General features: G+C 40.8%; 1 protein-coding gene across 1 annotated transcript in view; it reads left to right on the top strand.

Moving 5' to 3' along the window:
* smad3a (SMAD family member 3a) overlaps positions 1–20,583 on the top strand; it is a 47,927-nt gene that overhangs the window by 15,873 nt on the left and 11,471 nt on the right. The window contains exons 2-5 of the mRNA XM_022211455.2: positions 13,306–13,499; positions 14,229–14,363; positions 18,747–18,872; positions 20,084–20,296. Of these exons, the coding sequence (XP_022067147.1) occupies positions 13,306–13,499; positions 14,229–14,363; positions 18,747–18,872; positions 20,084–20,296 (668 nt within the window). The remainder of the gene's footprint in view (positions 1–13,305; positions 13,500–14,228; positions 14,364–18,746; positions 18,873–20,083; positions 20,297–20,583) is intronic.

Here is a 20,583-nt window from a genome sequence, read left to right as displayed (position 1 = left end):
TCATTTTGTGTTTCGTTTTTGTCTTGCTTGTGTTGTTTGTCTTATTTCGTTATTCACTTTTTGTCTATTTTTTGTTATTTTGTTTCTCGCTTCTGTCATTTTGTGTCTTATTTTTGTAGCATTTCATCTTTTTTTGTTGTTTTTTGTCTTTTTTTGTCTGACTTGTTGTTTGTCTCATGTTTTTGGCTTTTTGTTTCTCGTTTACGATCAAAAAACAAATGTACTTTCCTCTCAGTAGCCGATTTTTTTTCAGGATAGGCATGTTCTTCTTTTTGATTTAGTTCAATTTTCTGTTACTCCTGGCCCCATCTGAGCTCAAAAAACTTGATTATTTAGAACTATATTTGGAATACTACTGATCTAAACTCGAGAACTGACGATAGGTATAACATTTTTGGACAAAGTTTTTTAGCCAAAGCCTTTAAAACCAGAATCTATAGTTCCTCATTAAGTGCAGAATGGAAGTTTTACTGGAAAAAAAAATCAGAATTTTAAATGTAAGTTCTTTATGAAGACACTGTGTGAGTAATAAACAAGTAATGGTTGTATTTTTGGTACGTCTTCAGTCCACCCTACACTCAAATTTCACTGTGCGATATCATATCCAGTGGATCGTATCGATTAAAAGAATGAACAAACATTGATTTCACCGGACCAGTAGACCGTCCTACACTCTGCCCTGCTGTAGGAAATAAACCCACAACTGGACTTCCGACCGTGGAGAAATTTATTGATGACTTGCATCTGGAATGTTCTGAACCGTTCATCATTTTTCTTCAAGGGAGACGCGCTGCTCCGCTCATTGACGATTAGCAGTAAAACTAATGGTTCCCAGTCTTCCATCGTCTCCCCGGCTTTTTGAGTCCAGACGCTGTTATTTGTCGTCTAGCCCGGCCGGTCGTCTGTCTGCCGGTTTCGTATTTCACATTAGGCCCTCCTTCACTGGTCCCAGCACACTTCAGCCCCATGATATCACCTATGGGCCACAGTCGGGCTTGTATTTTTCTCTCGCACTCTATTCTTGTTCCCCTTCCACCCGCCTCCACCTTTGTTAGAGTAAGAGAAGTCTAATGGCTTTTCCAGAGTGAGTGGGAGGCGTGTGGAATATGTTTCACCGCTGTTGGAATGCATTCACAGTCCAGCGTTCGTGCACTTGATCGCTTACCTCCTGTGTTGTTTGGGTCGACAAAGCCGGACAAAGAGAGCTTGCAGAGAGGATGTGTGCAGAGAAAACTTGGACTGTAACTGTCCTTATTTTTCCAATTATGTAATGTTCTGTGTAATTATGCAGTTGCAGATTCTTTGAATGGTGGCACAACAAAGGATTAACCTGAGAGAACAAGAACAGCTCCTAAGCAGCGCATGAAACACTTCAGGAGAAAATTAATCCACCAGCAATGCAAAGCTTGAACAGGCTGAAAATGAACTGAACTTCATAGATTTAGTGAAGCAGCTGTGTGTCTAAAACAGGGGTGTTGAACTCATCTTAGTCCAGGTTCCACATTCAGCCCAATTTGATCTCCAGTGGACCAGAGCAGTAAAATCACAGCATAATAACCTGTAAATGACCACAACTTCAACTTTTTTCTTTTGTTTTAGTTCAAAAAGTACATTGAGAATGTTCACATTTAAGGAACTTAAACTTAAGGAATTATCTTTTTGCAAAACATTATGATCATCCTGAATTTTTTAAAGAAAAATAAATTCAATTTCAGCAACATTACGCCTCAGTTTATCATTTCCACATTACAACTTCCAGATCAGTTTATTTACAGAGACACAACATTTAGTATCCAGAAGTGAACGATATAGTATTTTAAGACCAAAAAACAACAAAAACAAGGCAAAATGTTATAAAAACGAAACAGTGACAAAAGCAAGAGACAAAATGACAACAAATGAGACAAAAGACATGACGCAAAACAAAAAGACAAAAAATGACAAAAGCGAGAAACTAAGCGACCAAAAAAATGACAAACAACAAATAAAGCAAAACAGAAAATGACAAAATAAGAAACTATACAAGTGAGACCAAAAGAAAACACAAAACGAGAAACAAAGCGTCAAAAACGTCAGACAAATGCCCAATGTCAGACAAAAAAAGACAAAATACTACTAAAATGAGACGCAGAATGGCACAAGAGCAATAAGCAATGCAATATTTTACTTTACGATCAAAACGACAAAGGCGGGAAAAAGAAATGTAGACAAAATCACAAAAACGAGACACAAAATTACAAAAAAATGGACAAAACGAGACAAAAAGCAATGACTGAAGTGACACAAAATGGTTAAAACAAGACAAAAATGCAAGCGAGACAAAAAGGAAACAGAACGACAAAAACATGAGACAAAACTCAGACAAAAACATTACAAAATATTACAAAATTGACACAAAATGACAAAATAAGCAAACTAGTATTTTACTTTATGATCAAAACAACTTTTCATGGTCTGGAAATTATTTCAGATTTGTAACTTTACAAATTTACAATCTGCAGTTAATGTCTTCTCTGTAATTTTTACACTTTGAGGGCCGGATTGGACCCTCTGAGGGGGCTGGTTTTGGCCCGTGACACCCCTCGTACAGAGCTGGTGAATGATTTGCCTCTTCACATGTTGTCGTTGGAGAGCAGCAGCTCTTCTGGACTGCAGCCCTGTTGGCCATGGCTCGACAGACCGGCCGCAGACTTTATGAACGGCACAAAGGCCATTTCAGCCCCGCACCCCCACGCTCCCACCCTCACCCCAGACTAAGTGGTGGGCCGGTCGGATAGTGGGACAGACGGTGGAGAGGGAAGGGGGGCTTTGGTGTGCTCGGTCGCAGACACTCTGAGCTGCCCTGAGCTGTTGAGACAGTCTGCCAGCCCTATTGTCCAGCAGCACCCTCCTTTCTTTATCCATCTTTGTCCTCCGCCCTCTGCGCTCTCAAAGGACAGATTGGCGGCTGGAGGTCCGTGTTCACGTACGCTTGCTGGGACTTAAAACACCCAAAACTGTTCTGTTTTTTTATTGATTTTATTAATAATCAGCTCGGAACAACAACAGAAAGTAAAGTTGATGCTAAAAAGGTGTTCTCACGGTGTTTTCTGGTATCTTTTAGTGAACTTAAACTTTCATTTGAACTGGGAGTTGTTAAAAAGTGCATGTCAAAAGGTCTGAGCCCACAGGGAGGACTGAATATCACCGGCCTGAACACACACACAGTGTATATGTTTGTGTCTCTGAGTGTAACTGGGCCTGCCTCACAGTGTTTGTTTTGCCCCCCTTCTCTCCGGCTTAGTTAAGCTCAATCTGCTCTGTCTGAGTCTGTTCAGTGAGTCAGCCCAAAACACACGTATCTGTAGTGTATTTACCCACTAATCCACACAATCACTCACATTTCTATGTCATCCTTTACGCACTCGAGTTCTAAATTTGTGAACACCTCGTAGCCGTTTCAGCTCACTCTGTGTGTACGATCATGTATGTGCTGGTTGTGTGTAAAAGGTCGGGTTCAGCCTCAGCTTCAGGTCACAGACCACAATGATGTTGACACAGTTTCCCCAGCGGCGGAAAAAATCTATACCAATTTGTCGCTTTCATTTTTGAACATGGGTTTCACTCCAAACTGTGTGTTGACGGAGAAACGTCGGCAGAAAGATGAACAGCCGCTGCTACAGAAAAGAAATCCTAGAGGAAACACTGTACATAGATATTTTTTTAAATATATCTTAATTACTTTCTCACTTTATACAAGAAAAACATGAAAGCACCTCATATTCCACAGAACATGGTGAACAGAAACTCCCACACGGTAAAACCCAATGAGTAAAAATAAATTCACAGAAGATTAATATGTAGTACGGAAATAAGGGGAAAAAACGTACAACAGCATTGAATTCTGAAATTGGCAGTTGAAGGGATATGTAGGTAGATATCCAGGCTTTACGGTTTTCCTAGATGGTGTTTGGTTTATACCAGAACTCAGGTGTGGTTCTTTCTTTCTAGGAATGTCTGACCAGATAAGTCCATAGAGACCCTTCTGTGGGTCTGTGCACTCTCCATAGAGATGTAATTCAAAAATGGCTTCCAAGTTTTATAAAATAACAGAGGTTTAACCTTATGCCAGTGGGTCATCGTTTCCATGATACTCTGTAACCTCTGAGAGCTCAGGAGGTTTGTCAGAGATCCACTGAAGTAGAATACGTCTGTATGTAGCAGGGTTCTCGCCAGCGCATTTCAGCGTAACGGGCCGTTACGCTGTCAGTTTAGAAGATTACGCTGTGATTAGGGCCACTACGCTGTTATTTTGACAGATCAGGGTTCTTGCCAGCGCATTTCAAAGATTACGCTGTTGTTATGAGAGTGTGTGGCTCTGTCATGAGAGAGGGAGAGCAGCGTCTGTGTGTGTGAGAGAGAGGGGGAGAGCGAGATGTCCGAGCAACCCTGAATGCAGCGCGAGCGAGAGAGACGGCAGTCGGTTCGGTAGAGGAGGAGAGAAGGTGTGTATTTGCTGGGTTGGTGGTACTGTGCAGTTCAGCCACTGTTGATAGACAATAAAGGCTGCAGTGTTCTTCGATACGGCTGGGCTCCTGTGTCTTTGTCTCTACGGCTGCCGAGGAAGTGAAGGGGGTTAACCCCGGGCTTCCTGACCACGGTCGGGGGCCGAACAGGAAGGGTTAACACTGTGATTAGGGCTGCTGCGCTGTTATTTTGACGGATAACGCCATGTGCGTTTGTTTTTATCGACTGGGTGCCTATCTAGGTTAATTTATGTCTCCCCACCTCAGCCGTACTTTCCTGTCGATTGACCCGTTCCCATCTAAAATTAAGAGTTGCTTCCAATCTCGGGGTTAGCATGTCTCAATTTGCATGTCTCGGTTGTTTCCGTGATGCCATGTATGGTGAATAGTGACCTAAATCACGAGCATTTGGAGCATCTGTGTGACGCTCATTGGCTGACATCTGGGCCGGCCGCTCGCGAGATTTAATGAAGGCTATTGCGCGCGCGCATGCGCATGCACATGAAAAAAATCCTGGTGAGAATCCTGTGTAGTATTGCTGAAAATGGGAAACTTCTCTTGCTTTTGGACTGCTAATCAAACCAAACAAGACATTTGAGGACATCACACGGTACTTTCAGAAACTGTTTAATGACAAAACTAATAATGGAAGAAATATTCTGATAATTGAGAGGTAATGTCCATATGCTGTTACAGCTGTAGATACGCCCAATTATTGAGTGAAACATGATGAATTTGGACTCTTCCAGTGACAAATTGTACTCTCTTAATAAAGCTGCTCCTTTGTCATCGGGATTCATCTCCTTTTCCTGCATGAGATGGATCAGATGAGTGAGTGGTGATCTGTATCAGCGAGCTACTGGTTCTTTAAAGAGCAGCTGAGGACTGAAAACTGCTCGTCTGAATTCTTGGAAGGCCTCAGATCCCACCCGTGTCCTTTAAATCTTCAGTCTGGAACACACACACAGAAGCCCAGCAGGGAATTTGGGATCATGGTTGGTTACTCTCTACATATAGCTGTAGCACCGTGAGCTCCAAATCATTCTGAAGTGTTTTGTTTTGGGTGTGAAGTCGACCGGCTCTTCTTCTAAACCAGGGGTCGGCAACCCGCGGCTCCGGAGCCGCATGCGGCTCTTTCAGCCCTCTGTCGTGGCTCCCTGTAACTTTGGAAAATACATTATTCTGCCTTTCAGGTGCGTTTCAATGCATTTTAATATAGAGAATTTTATTGTGAAATTACCGCTCTTACTTTGACGTGTCACTCCACCGGATGTGCTGTGCCTGTGCATGAGAGCGCAAAGCTGATGCAAAAAGAGAACACGGAGCTTCCGATTCACACACGTTTCATGTCTTTTTTTAAAATTTTACTCCTGGAGAAGCAACGCCTGTAGTTTCACATCGTTTTGTACTCAAGAATGGCAAGCCTGTATATTAAAGCTCCACTCCAAGAAAGATACGTCTTTGAGTCAAAAGTACTCATGATAGGGTAATACACGTTACTCGCAAGAACACGGCTCGATGTCACATCCAGGCAGCAGGTCAGAGTCAGAGGAGTATCGTCTTGGAAAAATAGGTCAGCGACTTACCGGAGAAAAGTTATTAGCTTAAGATAAATAGATTTTACAAGTTAAATAGAAATTCGCAAAATATTGATTTCCAGCTAACATTATGTAACATATGAGGTCCAGGAGCAAAAATGACATTAACCAAGTAAGATACATATTAGTGGAAGGACACAATTAAAAATGGATCTATCTAATTAGAGGCTTTGTAATTAAGTAATCGCGACTGATTAACAAGGGCATAGAGGTAAAAAAAAAAAAAAAAAAAAGCGTTGTCTTCATTTTAAATGCCAAAAGGATTTTGCGGCTCCCGGTGTTTTCTTTTCTGGAGGGAAACAGGTCGAAATGGCTCTTTGAGTGTTAAAGGTTGCCGACCCCTGTTCTAAACAGTACGCACAGGAGCCATTGTTGCTTCCAGGGCGGTGTTTCTCATCAAAGTCTTATTCAGCGTGCCTTCGTAAATCTCTTTACTGAAGTGAGTCATTGGGATTGAGAGGGATCCAGTGTTTGTCTGGACCTGCCTCGTGTGTTTCATGTTGTGTTTGATGCTGGTGGTTTGCTTTGAAATCGAATTAACCGCCATATAAGAGAATACACTGACTTGGGCTCGCAGTACTGTGAAGTATTCCTTGTTATCTGAGTATCCACACGGTAAAGTAAGCTGGATGTTCATTTGTGCAGCAGGTCATTATGTTGGACTGTACTCCACATCCTCAGCCCTCTTCTTGTCAAGCAGTTGTACACATTTTATTTTTACTAGTACGGTAAAGAAAACAGCTGTTCTCCTGGCTGTTAACAGGTGTTGGTGATGTTTTCTAGTGTGTGAAAAGTGTTTGCATAGACAGACCGCTAAAGGTACGTCTCTACTAGCTCCTGCAGTTTCCTTTGTCCCGTTCATCGTCTATGTGAAACGCACCGTGTTGCTTGGTGGTCTGGTTGCGGTACGTTTTGAGCTGTGATCCGGTGCGTCTCCCTGCAGCTCATTTACGTAAAGCAGACTCGACTTCTACTTAACGCAAATTTGATGCGGTGTGCCGAGGTCCGACGTCTAAACTAGCCGTCGGTGGACTAAAACCAGGACAGATTCAGGGGCTGCAGAACTTATTTCTCGCCTCAAATGCTTTCAGAAATACTTTTCCCTGAACTGTTTTCGTAGTAAAAGGGAAAGTTTGCAAATGAGCCACCATGAGATCAGCTCCAGAACAGGGAGGAGATGTCTGAGCTGTCGTGCTCTAAAGCAGTTTAATTTGACACTTTGTGCTCGCAAGTGTTTTGATAGACATGTATCCCCGTTTTCTGATGTTTCATGATTATTAGCATTTATGTCAATATTAGTTGTTGCAGCCCAAATTTAACAATTTCAATATTTTAAAAGCACTTCCTCTCAATGCTTTATGAGGAAGTTAATGCTCTGGACATGTTTGACAGACCTCAGAGTTATATTTCGATTAGAAACACTGAATTTAAACTTTTGTTTAGTTACAAGAAAACACCACAGGGACCCTTAAAGTCCAAGAAGGTCTAAGATCTAAATTAAGAACAAAATACCCTGCATCACATGTCACCCCAAACACAAGACGTGCTTAACGGTGTGATCACATGTCAGCTGATTTGATCATCAGGAAGAACTTGATGTGTGTAAATTCCAAAAACAAGGAGGTTGGAGATCTTAATCTGACACCTCTAAACATCAGATAATATCCTGATGTTTAGTGAGCAGTGCAGAGTATAATTCTACATCTGCTTTTTTTATCGCCTTCCTGGAACATTAGTGCACCTTTAAAACCTACCAGGACATTACACTGCAGATAAGTGACTTAAACTGACTCGTCTACTGAAATAAAAGCCAAGTGAACGGATGTACGTAGGTGTTGGTTGTTGTTACTGCTGTATAAAGTCATACTTCTTCTTTCTGGTTGACTGTAGATCCTCTCATGTGCTGCACACGTGCAGTTCGACTGTTGAGCTTATTGGTGTGACTCATAACATTACTGCAGCTCCTTCCTTTAAAAGCACTGACTGGAAAGGGGGGACACCAAGCAGGATGACACCAAATATCCATTAAAGCTGCTGTAGTTTGTGCACGTCTGTCTCAGTCCGTGCATTCTCACCACACACCCATTCAGAAGCAGAGACACAATGCACGAAACAGCCATGAATTAGCCCTGTGTGATCATTTAACACAGGGGAGTCAGATTCATCTTAGTTCAGGTTAGTTCCACATTCAGCCCTAATCTGATCTCCAGTAGACGGCACCAGGAAAACCACAACATAATAACCTATAAACAACCACAACTCCAACGTTTTCCTTTGTTTTAGTGCAAAGAAGTACATTCTGACAATGTTCACATTTAAGGAATTATCTTTTTGCAAAACATCATAAACAGCCGGAAATTTCTTCAGAAAAATAAGTTAGATTTTAGCAACATTCAGCCTCAGTTTATCATTTCCACATTACAACTTCCAGATCACAGAGTGTCTACAAAGGAACACAACATTTAGTCACCTGGAACTGAACCAGAGAGGATTTTACTTTATGATCAAAACGACAAAAGTCTGACAAAAAAAGACAATAAACAGGACAAAATATTACAAAACTGAGACATAAAACTGCAAAAGCGAGACACAAAATGACAAAAAAAAAGACAAAGAACGAATAAAGCAAAACACAAAATGGCAAAATAAGACAACACAAGTGAGACAAAAAGGAAACGCGAAACGGCAAAAACAGGAGACAAAACGACCAAAACGTGAGGCAAATGACAAAAGTCAGACACAAAAGACAAAAAACAAGACAAAACATTACAAAAACGAGGCACAAAGCAACAAAAAATGGACAAACAACACAAGTGAGACAAAAAGACACTAAAACCACAAAAGCAAGGCTAAAAACAACGAAAAAAGCAAATCAGAGGACAAAAAGTGCAAGCAAGACAAAATGAAAGCACAAAATGACAAAAATCTGACAAAAAACAACAAACGCAAGACAAAGTATTACAAGAACGAGGCACAAAATGACAAAAGAACAATCTGGTATTTTTCTTTCTGATCCAAACAACTTGTCATGGTCTAGAAACAATTTTAAATTTATAGTTTTACTAATTTACAATTTGCAGTTAATGTCTTCTCTGTAATTTTTACACTTTGAGGGCCGGATTGGACCCTCTGGAGGACCACTTTTGGCCCGCGGGCCTCATGTTTGACACCTCTGATTTAACACATCCACAGTGAAAATTAGTAACGGAAAAAGCCTGCCTGATTAAAAGGGTGATACGTGTCAAAGTATCGTCCACATGAATGCCAGGACCCACGGTTTCCCAGCAGAACATCGCGTTCTAACAGATGATCGGTGGTAATTACTTCATCTGTTCGTGGTTTTATGCACGGTTTTCGTGGATACCGTCAGAGAGGCATCACTCCAGTTTTTGATTGCACATTGTGTACCGCTTATTCTTTTCCTCACATGCGAGCACCATTCCTTTCTGCAAATGCACTTTCCATGTGTTTCCCTCATGCGATCGTGGCTGTTGGATAGTTTCCCATCGTTCACTTTCTGCTTCAGATTCCTTTGAAACGTTTCGGTGTTTTACTGACTTTATGTTGCCTCAGTTTAGTCAAACAAGACGGTAATCAGCAATTCCAGTAAAAAATGGCTTTAATAAAGGGCTGATGACATTTCAGGGGAATTTTTGATGCTACTTGGTGCAAAAGATCTGGATTCCTCATGCAGTTAGTCTGAATTATGCAATGTGGTAAAAGGAAACGGCTACAATAAATCACAGTAAAATATGTCAAACACAGTGAAACTGCAACAGAAAAGAGGAACAGAAGTCACAAGTGGACTTTTATAAATATAACCTAAGAAAATGTGAGCTTAATATCACTGAAAGTAAAATACAACTTTGACAATGCTGACAAAGTGACTGTTATTCAGAAAGAAAGTGTCCGTAGAAGGGTTTTGTGTTGGAATATATTCTGATTTATTGATGTTTATTTCTCTGTTCCATGTTAGTAACTGAGTTGTGAGAGCAGCCAGATGTCAGTGTTGCTGAATGTTTAATCAAAACCAACATACTTCATCTGCTGTTGATTTTAAAAAAACAAAGTCTTAATTCTTTGATCCGACTTTCGCCTCTTTTGGAAGAGTAATATCCTGTTTTGAGTGTCATTTATAGAACATTTTAGTGCTTTATCTGCCGTCAATTTCGAATTCTTATGGTAGACACTGCATCACTTTTTTTTGCAAACTAGGGCTGGCCCGAATAGTGGTTTCTGGTCTCCGAATATTCGGGCCCTATTAAAGACGAATATCCGAATATTTGTTCCGCCCCGTAACGTCCAAGAGGGGGAGGACGGCCTGAATAATATTCAGATCCATTCGTGTGGTCTCCGTAGGAGACCCGCCTGAGTATTTGGATATATTCGTCTGGTCTCCTTCGTTTATGCAACGAAGTGAAGCGTGACGTCAGAGTCGGCAGCCACCCGGCCATTCAGGTGGTGGTAAGAAACAGGAATGGAGGAGCCGAGACGAGCCGAACACGGCGGGATGAGCCGAAGTGGGCCGAAGGCGAAGGGAAGAGACGAGCTCCGAATATTCCTAGTTTCGTCTGGGGGGAGGAGGGAGGAAGGTGGAGGGAAGACAGTAACGCCGAATATTCGTTCCGCCTGGTAACGTCCGACCGGGGATGGAGCGAATATTCGGATACGAAAATTAATATCGGGATACAGCCCTATTGCAAACTATGAAATCGTTGTGCTGTCTGACTTCCATCATATGAAGGATTCTGTTGGATGAGTTTTGTAGAAAATAGGGCAGTTCTTCTGGATTATGTTGACATTTTCTTAGACCATTTGGTCCCCTGTTTATGCGTCTGGATCCACATTTGTAGCGTGGGCATGCCACACCAGTAGTCATCTGCTGGCTCGAGGGATGTGTTTTTCACATTCTGAGCTCAACCAGGTTTTCTCCACACATGTCTGGCTTCTTTAGCTGAATGTTTTTGTACGCTTGCATGCGCATACAGATGACATTTACAAATCCAACGCCTCGTCTCCCAGCATACAGTCCCCACAGTGGCTGAAGCTCATGCAATTAAGAATTAAAACACCACTCGCTGGGTGTAGCGGTTGACCCAGATGGGGCACAGCTGAGCATTTCCGTAGCTGGACAGTGCATGGATTGTTTTTATTTGGGGAATGATATTTGTCCTTCTGAAGGGCTTTAGCTTAAGCTTCTGAACCTTACCCTATATTTGTGTGAGAGTGAGTGGGTGAGATAGAGAGATAGAGGGGACATTTGTGGTCATTGCCTCTTGCATAAGATGATGAGTGTGTTTTTTTTTTTCTCTCTTTCACGGGTCATTGTGCTCTGAGATTACAGGCTACAGCCCCATTATGTCAATCTGAAACGTCAAGCTATCGTTCATTACTATCTGCCGGCCTAAATAACCATCCTGCTGGGGGCATTGTTTACCAGATGAGTGCAGATGTTACACAACACAATGAAATTCCTGTTACACACAATGCAGTATCATTGCCGGCTGTTTATTATTAGATATCGCCTCATAGCCGGTGTGTTGGGACCTTCACCGGAAGTTTCAGAGTCCAGACTTAACAGTAAACGTCTTGTATTTGTTGTGTTTTAGAGAACAGAAGTACTCATTGTGAATTTACTGAGGCTGGGACTTCAACGTGTTATTTTTGAGTAATTAATTACAGAAAAAGTAACGTGTTAAAAAAATAACTCCTTTCTCAGTTCCCTAGTTTCTGGCACACCGGTAACTCTGATGAACACTCGAGCCCAGTAGGTGGCGATAATAAACCTAAAGTCTGTTTTCGAGCTGTGAAGAAGATGCACAGGAGTGAAGTCAGTGCACAAGAAAGTTTGGTGAACGGTGCAGGAAGACGGGATCGCATTGAGCTTGTTGGAAAGTTTTCTTTTAAAAAACTTCCTGATGTCAGCTTGGATAAAAGTGTGGTTGTGTTCAGACTGAGTTTTCTGATCACGGTATCACTTCAATGTAAAACATGCTGCTGTTAGCACCAGAGCTAACGTTAGCTACGACAGTCCTGGTACCGGGTAATGGTGTAGCCATCCCATAATAGGCCACTTTTCCTGACACTGAAAGTTTTAAAATGTTGAATATAATCGCGATAATTAGACTTTGAGTTTGCAGTAATCTGTGAATGTAGTAGACAAATAAAAATGCAGATAAATAGAAATTAAACAAACATTTTTGTTTGTTTTCATGACTGTTTTTATTACTGAGCCTCGGTGGAGTTTTGTGACGATCGGCCTTGGTTTGTCTGTTGGTTTGTAACTTAATTATTAATTTTAGTTTATAAAAAATATACACAGTATATAGACACCATTTATCAGACCCAGAAACTATGAAAACAGATTGAATCTGTGGATTTTCAACTTTTTGAAGTTTTTGAACTACTTACTGATGTACAATAGAAAAACTGAACTAAATCCAGGCTTTAAATCATCAAAATCAATGTTTTCTGTATTGAAAAATTGTATAAATTCTAAAGTATAAACGCATATAGGTCTATTCATTAAATCATCTGTCACCCAAAATCTGTTTGAATTGAAAAACTTTACTTATTGTGTCAAATATTGCTATCTGACATGCGATTAGTTGCGATGAATTAATTGTAAAATGTAAAATTTTATCAAATAAATCACGTCCCACCACTAGAATTCAGGTGTGCAGACCAATCTGAATGTCTTTGTTAATGATGTTTTAATTTTTCTAGGCTGTGAAAGAGAAAAGGTTGCATACCTACATTTGTAAAATAACATTAAACGTCACATCTTTATCGTTAAAACGCAACCTGTAACAACCAACCAAAAGGAGGTGTGACGTCATTATTACTACAGTTGAGCATTCTTAAATTTAGGCAAACAGCCCTTAGAATGCAAATGAAAGTTGAAAAAAGATTGAGAATGTTACTATTTTGTTTAAAAGTAGAAACACAACTAGGTGTAGAGAATACAGGTCAGATAATAACCAGTGCAAAACTGTGATATTGTCACAAGAAGAATGAAATACCATGACAGAATAATTTAATCCAATATTCCACATTATGTCCATCACACCACATATGAAACCAAGAAATCATCAATATGCAAAACAGACATTTTTCTGTTGTTCTGGACCAAAAACACTTAAAACCAAAGGTTGAAAAAGACCAACAAACCTCTCTTCTCCCTCCTCGTCTGGTGTCTGCAGGTCCCTGGACGGCCGTCTGCAGGTTTCCCACAGAAAAGGTCTTCCCCACGTCATCTACTGCCGTCTGTGGCGCTGGCCCGACCTGCAGTCCCACCACGAGCTGCGGGCGGTGGAGCTGTGCGAGTACGCCTTCCACACCAAGAAGGATGAAGTGTGCGTCAACCCGTACCACTACCAGAGAGTGGAGACACCCGGTACTGTGTTTACCTTCTGTCTGACGTTATCAGAATTTAGGGAAAAAGCTGTTTTTACACAGATTTAAGGGAGGGTGTTTGATGTTTCCTGTGATTTATGGGACTAACATTTGTCCTATTTTACTGACTTACTGGAGAATTGTGTTATTTTTGTGTTTATTTACTATCTAATGTCCTCATTTACGGGCACCAAAAATCAGCAAAAAAATTCCCCAAATTTCTGAAAATTTGCAAAACCTTCAGGAGGAAAATTCCAATCATTCCTTAAAAGTTTCCCTTGAAATTTTTTTTAAAGAAAATTCTTGTAAATATTTTTAAAACATGGGTAAACATCTTCCAAAAAAATCTTAAAAATATCTAAAATAATTACGTCTATATCAGTAAAACTTCTCATATTTTATCGAAGAACATTCACCAAAAAATCAACCAAAATCCAGCAAATTTCACTGGATTTTGGTTGGGTTTTTTTGTGTGTGAATGTTCTTAAGAAATATTTGTAACATTTCTTTTTTCCATCAAAAAATGTTTAAACATTTCCCAAAAATGTTGAAAATGTGGACATCAGAAGATTCACAGTGGAAATATATATTTCTTTCCACATTTTCAAACTTTAAACCGGGTTAATTTTGACCCGCAGGACGACACGAGGGTTAAAACAAATCTGTGTTGGTATGTTCTAAGACCCTTCTTCTTGTCTGTGTGTTTTTTTTTTTTTTGTCCGTTAAACAGTGCTCCCTCCAGTGCTGGTGCCCAGACACACAGAAATCCCCAGCGAGTTCCCACCTCTGGATGACTACAGCCATTCAATCCCAGAAAACACCAACTTCCCCGCTGGCATCGAGCCCCAGAGCAACTACATACCAGGTACCAGCATGCTTCCGAACATGACTCACACTAAGAGGCGGATTACGGGCTGTCAGGACTAGTTTGGAGAATGTGCCGTCCAAGTGTTTGTAGCCGATTCGAGTAGAGGGTTTAGTGGAAAGTGAGCAGTCGTAGCCAGAGTAGTGATATTGTTTCAGTGTGGATCCTTCATAGTGTTGTAGTTTGTTGTGTGACAAGTAGAAAGAGAGAGAAATGCAGTCCTCAGACCAGACCTGCCCTCATCTGAAATCGGAAAGAGGCGTAATGAAGGGAAGTTTCAGCCAGCTTGAGTATCAGATACCGCTTTTAAAACTGAAGCTTCGATTAGTTCAAGTTCCACATTAGAATCACAGCACAATAACCTATAAATAACCACAACTCCAACTTTTTCCCTTTCCTTTAGCTCTAAAAAGTAAATTTTGAGAATGTTCACATTTAAGGAATTATCTTTTTACTAAACATCATGAACAATCTAAAATTTCTAAAGAAAAATTAATTCAGTTTCAGCAACATTCAGCCTCAGTTTATCATTTCCACATTACAACTTCCAGATCAGACTGTCTACAGAGGAACACAACATCTTGTCATCTGGAACTGAACGATATAGTGTTTTAGTTTATGATCAAAACGACAAAAGTCAGACAAAAACAAGGCAAAATATTGCAAAAAATGAGAAACAAAGTGGCAACAAATGAGACAAATGACACGAAACAAAACAAAAAAGAGACAAAAAGTGGGCAAAAAAAGTTACAAAGTGACAAAAAACTGGACAAACATCAAAAACAAGACAGAAAATGACAAAAAGAAGAAACAAAATGATAAAAAAAATAGAGAAACGGCACAAGCAAGAGGAGGAAAAGGAAACGGGAAAAACGAGAAACAAAGCGACAAAAGCATGAGACAAATGACAGAATTCAGACAAAAAAAAAGACAAACAAAAAAGACAAAATGCTACAAAAATGAGACACAAAATGACAAAAGAACAATGAACAATCTAGTATTTAACTTTATGATCAAGGCAACAACAAAAACAAGACAAGTGGGTAAACAATATAAGTAAGACAAAGAAAGAATGACAAAAACAAGACAAAAAGCAAAACACAAAATGATTAAAATAAGACCAACAACAAAAGTGAGACAAAAAAGAAACACACAACAAAAACGTGAGACAAATGACAGAAATTAGACAAAAAAATGACAAGAAACAACAAACACAAGGCAAAATATTACAAAAATGAGACACAAAAACACAAAAGAAAAATGAGCAATCTCGTGTTTTACTTTATAACAAACAACTTGTCTAGAAATTATTTTGAATTTATAGTTTTACTAATTTGCCATTTGCTGTTAATGTCTTCCCTCTTATTTTTACTCTTTATGAAGTCATCCCACGGGCCGGATTGGACCCTCTGTCTGGCCGGTTTTGGCCCACGGGCCGCGTGTTTGACACCCCCGCTTTAGTCACTTTATCACGCTGAGTTCTTTGCGTCTCCCTGCAGCTGTTCCAGTGGTTTAGATGTGTTACTCTGGGTTACCTGCATAAGGTGAAAATGCTCCTTTTTCCATGAAGCTGAGCACTGACTCTTCCCGTTTCTGTATCCAACAACAACATCTGACGTGAGATGCTAGCGCCTTCTGATTTACTCCAAAATAACTGCACTTTCAGTTGCACAGTTAGGAAACTGTTAACTTGCTGTGTATAAACTCGTTGAATGGATCTGCCGTCGTTATTCCTTCAAACCGGGGTTAAGAACAGATGAGATGCTCGTCGGTTTTATTATGCAATGAAACGTGACCGCATGTTTCGGGTGGAGAGTTCCTGTAATGTCGTTTGAAAAAGAGCAAGCTGATGAGAGACGCAGACACACAGAGTGAGAGCAATTAAACAGAACATTTATTGTATGTAATATTAATTTAGTATAATTTATTTGTTTGTAATTTGTTTCAGTTAGAGATTTTAACCAGATTGATCTTGGGCAGCTCAGCCACAGATATGATGACTTGTCGTTTGTGTGTCAGCCTTTGACTCAGAGCCTTTGTCATGAGAACATTTCATGGTTTGTGCAGAAGCTTCAAGCTGCTTCTCAGAAACTGAAAGGGCAATTTGAGGGTGAAAACTTGAAAAGCCTTGATTATACTCCCACACAGATAGACTGCTGCAGACGCATGCAAGTTAATTTATACAGCACCTCAATCATACACAGGTTATTCACAGTGTTTACAGGTGAATGTAAGAAAAGTAAGTTAACTATGTAGCATAAATTGAATCAAAAATAATGCAGAGACACATTTGTAGAAGAATCAAAACCGATGTACTAAAAGAGCTAAAAACAGTGAGATGAGAAATTACAGGGGAATAAAAGTGCAGACATGTTTAATGCACGTACAGACTTTATAATAGCGCTGATTACTTAAAAGCAGTGGAAAAAATGAAGGTCTTTTGGGCCTAATCTAATCTAATTTCTAAAGGGAGCTGCATAATGATTAAATGCCATTTCACCTCGTCTGGTCTCAGCTCTGGACACGACTACCTGACCACTCCCTGCAGATCCCAAAGACCTTTCAGGTTTCAGCAAACGTATTTCTACTCACAGACAATAAGTAAAGGTTCAGTTTCAGATCTGTGTTGAACAGGAGGTCAGTTCAGGTATTTAAGAGTCCGACTAACGTGTTCTCTGATGTTGGTGTTTGCCAGTTTTCTAGCAGTTATAAATGTTTAATTGATAGCATAGATGTTGTACTACTTTGAAAGACATTCCCAGTAGATTGGTGGTTATTTATTCCACGCTGTAAAGGAGGTCCTCGGTTTACGGCGTCCTCGACATACAGCGTTTCGTCGTTGCGTCGGAACTGATTACGGCGCTCTAAGACGGCTTTGTTTCCATTCTCCACTTCTACACCACCTTGTATTGTGCTACATTCACTAACTTCTTGCCTTCATTATGGCTCCCAAGCATCAGTCAGACTCTTCTGATGCTTGGAGGAAAAGGAAAGCCGTCTCCATGTGCGCTGTCTTCACTGCAACATAAAAGCTGCAGCTGTCCAACTAGTTAAACTCGCGCTTGCAAAATGAATCGGGAGTCTTGGCAAACTTGACTTGTTTTTTACTGTGGTTCTTGATAAACATTACAGAGTGAAAACTGCAACAAAAACAGAATAAAACAACGTAAATACATGTAAGTAAATCCTTTTAACTGAACCAGTAAGTCCAAAAATGAAGTTAATTGCTTACGACGGTGCCTCTGTGGAGTTTACAAAGCCGTGCATCCCTAAAAGCACGTACATACGTGTGTAAAGTTAAACATCAAAATAGCGGACAGGAAGTGACAGCTTAAAAATAAAGGCTTTCCCCAAAGACAAAGTACATCAGTAATTCTGCCTTCATTGCAGCACACCATGGAAGTGAAATTAGTTGTAATAAAGCGCTGAGGACAGGACAAACGTTGGTATTATTAGAGCAACACGTTCTGTTATCTTCTAGTAAAATGATTCATGCATGAAAGTTGTTGGTATTCATGACTTTATGAAGAACTGATCATATCGTGATGCACGGAACGGATTTGTTGCATTTTTACTGGAGTTTCAACTTGCGGCGAAAATTGACTTACACCCCCTGTCAAAAGTTTTAGGACACTTTCTCATTCAAATAAAGTAGAACCTGTCCTTTTCTAGAGCAAACTCCTCCTAGGGGGAAACTCCAATTCACCTCAAATTGGGCCAGTACATACAGGAGGCCTTAATGATCCAAAGTTATTAAAATCTTTTTCCCAAAGTCAAAGGGCGTGTCCGTGGCGGCCTCTGGAATTTTGATCCTTCGTCATGAAATTTCAAATGCTGTGTAAATGTCCTGAACATGCTCCAATCTGCCTGAAACTTTACATGTATGATCAGAGTCCTGCCCTGATCACATCCATGTGATGAAATACACCCCCTGTCAGAAGTTGTAGGACAGGTTCTACTTTATTTGAATGAGACGGTGTCCTAAAACTTTTGACAGGGGGTGTACATCAATCTGTAGAAACGGATCTCCGACGTAAATCAAGGAACTCCTGTACTTCTGTTCTCTAAAACACGACAAATACAAGATGTTTACTGTTTCGTCTGGACTCTGAAACTTCCGGTGAAGGTCCCAACACACCGGCTATGAGGTGATTTCTAATAATAAACAGCCGGCGCATGGGCTGTCACATGGGTCCTCATGGACGTGTGAAGTTCTTGCTAGTGTTGTACGTCGCTCTGGACAAAAGTGTCTGCTAAATGAAATTGTAGAAGTATAACACCGGCCTTTCTTTGGTTGTGATGATTACGGCAAGGAGGTGCATTTTCTCATCAGCGAAACCAAAGCGTTTGTCTTCATGTCATGTGTGTTTTTGTGTGCCCCAGAAACGCCGCCGCCCGGCTACCTCAGTGAGGATGGAGAGACCAGCGATCACCAGATGACCCACAGCATGGACACGAGCTCCCCAAACCTGTCGCCCAACCCCGTCTCACCCACACACAGCAACTTAGGTCTGTTTGTGTGCTTTTCTGTCTGCCTGCCTTCACTCACACACAGATGTTTCAGCGGTGCGTCTCCCCGGTGGGAATTCTCTGTTTGATTTCTGTAAGAGGAAACCAGGTGATGAAAGCAGCCTTTGTCTTTCCTGCTCCCCATGTGAGCCGTTCAGTAACATCAATAACCATATCCTACGTTTATGCTATCAGGACGGAAAACCAGCGGGGGGGGGGGGGGGGGGCTCGGCTGGAAGGTTGTCGGTGAAATAACAAAACCACGCCGGTTTCATTTGGCGCTGCCGTCCATTCCGCTCTGGCCTTCAAAGCCAGAGACAAAATGTTGAAGTTGTTAGACGGTGGTCATGTTGAGGGGAAAAAGAGCAAATTACCAGAAGCAGTTGAAGTTACTGAAAACTACCACGGATCAGTCTGTAATTTGACCGTTTTGGCTGCAGCGTCCCACCAGTGAGGGTTGAGTTTCCACACTTTGTCTGGTAAAAGCTTCTGGGAAACGGCGCATGGGTTTGACATTTTGTGACGCAATCTCTCCCTGATGGTTTCTTCTTTTTATTTTTTTTTTTTTGGGTTGTGTTTTTTTCTTCCCCCTTTGCTGCCACCTCAGCCCCTTTTCTGCTCGTGTTTCATCCATTTGCTGCTTCTTTGTTATCATTGCTGTTGGTTTGTCTTTTCTCTCACGTCTGTTTGGTTTTCCGGCCATTATTTCTGTGATTCGTACCCTCTTATTACTCTCCTCACCTTGACTCTAGTTTCCTGTTGACCATTTCTTTGGTCTTGGTTTATTTATGATTTTAGGTTTGTTTTAACTTCTCCAGTCACTCTAATTCTCTCTCTCTCTCTCTGTATATATATATATATATATCTGTTATTTTCTTATCTTCTTTTTTCATTTTACTCTTATTTTTCAGGTGTTACTCTCTTTTTCTTTTTATTCTACTTTAGCTTTTATTTTTCTCTTATCCCAAGTCAACATATTTTTTCTTTCCTTTAATGTACTATTGCATTTTTGGTGATTTTTTTTTTCATTTTATGTTCATCAGTTATAGATTTTTTTAATATTTGAATTTTCTATTTTGCATTTTGGGTCTCCTCTTCTTGCCTCTCTTCTTTTGTTTTTCGGCTCATCTGTCAAAGCACTCGGTAAACTTTTTATTATTACGTCTCCTGTTCTGTTTCGGTTTAACGAGCCGCATCTTTCTCCGTCTCAGACCTGCAGCCAGTGACGTACTGCGAGCCGGCCTTCTGGTGCTCCATTTCCTACTACGAGCTGAACCAGCGAGTAGGAGAAACTTTCCACGCTTCTCAGCCCTCGCTGACGGTCGACGGCTTCACGGACCCCTCCAACTCGGAGCGTTTCTGCCTCGGCCTGCTGTCCAACGTCAACCGCAACGCAGCTGTGGAGTTAACACGCAGACACATCGGTAGGGATCACGAATCCGCTCGGATAATAACCAAGCAGGGCCATTTTAACTCCTTGGCTAGCGTAGGAACATGATAGAAGACTCTAAATATTCATCTGCAGTGGTTTCTTGCCGTATGGTATCGTGAGTTTTTTTGCTATATGCCAGGATTTTACGGTATATAGGTTTTTTATGTATTTATTATTGTGACGAGCTGCGTTGAAGTGCGACATTGGAGAAAGGATATCTGCCTTTTATACACGCTGCAGCTGGCAGATGCTTTTATTGTGACACACAGGGATAGCAAC

The sequence above is a fragment of the Acanthochromis polyacanthus genome, chromosome 2 (genome assembly GCF_021347895.1).
Source record: "Acanthochromis polyacanthus isolate Apoly-LR-REF ecotype Palm Island chromosome 2, KAUST_Apoly_ChrSc, whole genome shotgun sequence".
NCBI classification, from domain to species: Eukaryota; Metazoa; Chordata; class Actinopteri; family Pomacentridae; genus Acanthochromis; species Acanthochromis polyacanthus.
The sequence above is the reverse complement of the archived record's forward strand: the minus strand, read 5'-3'. Positions and strand labels throughout refer to the sequence as shown.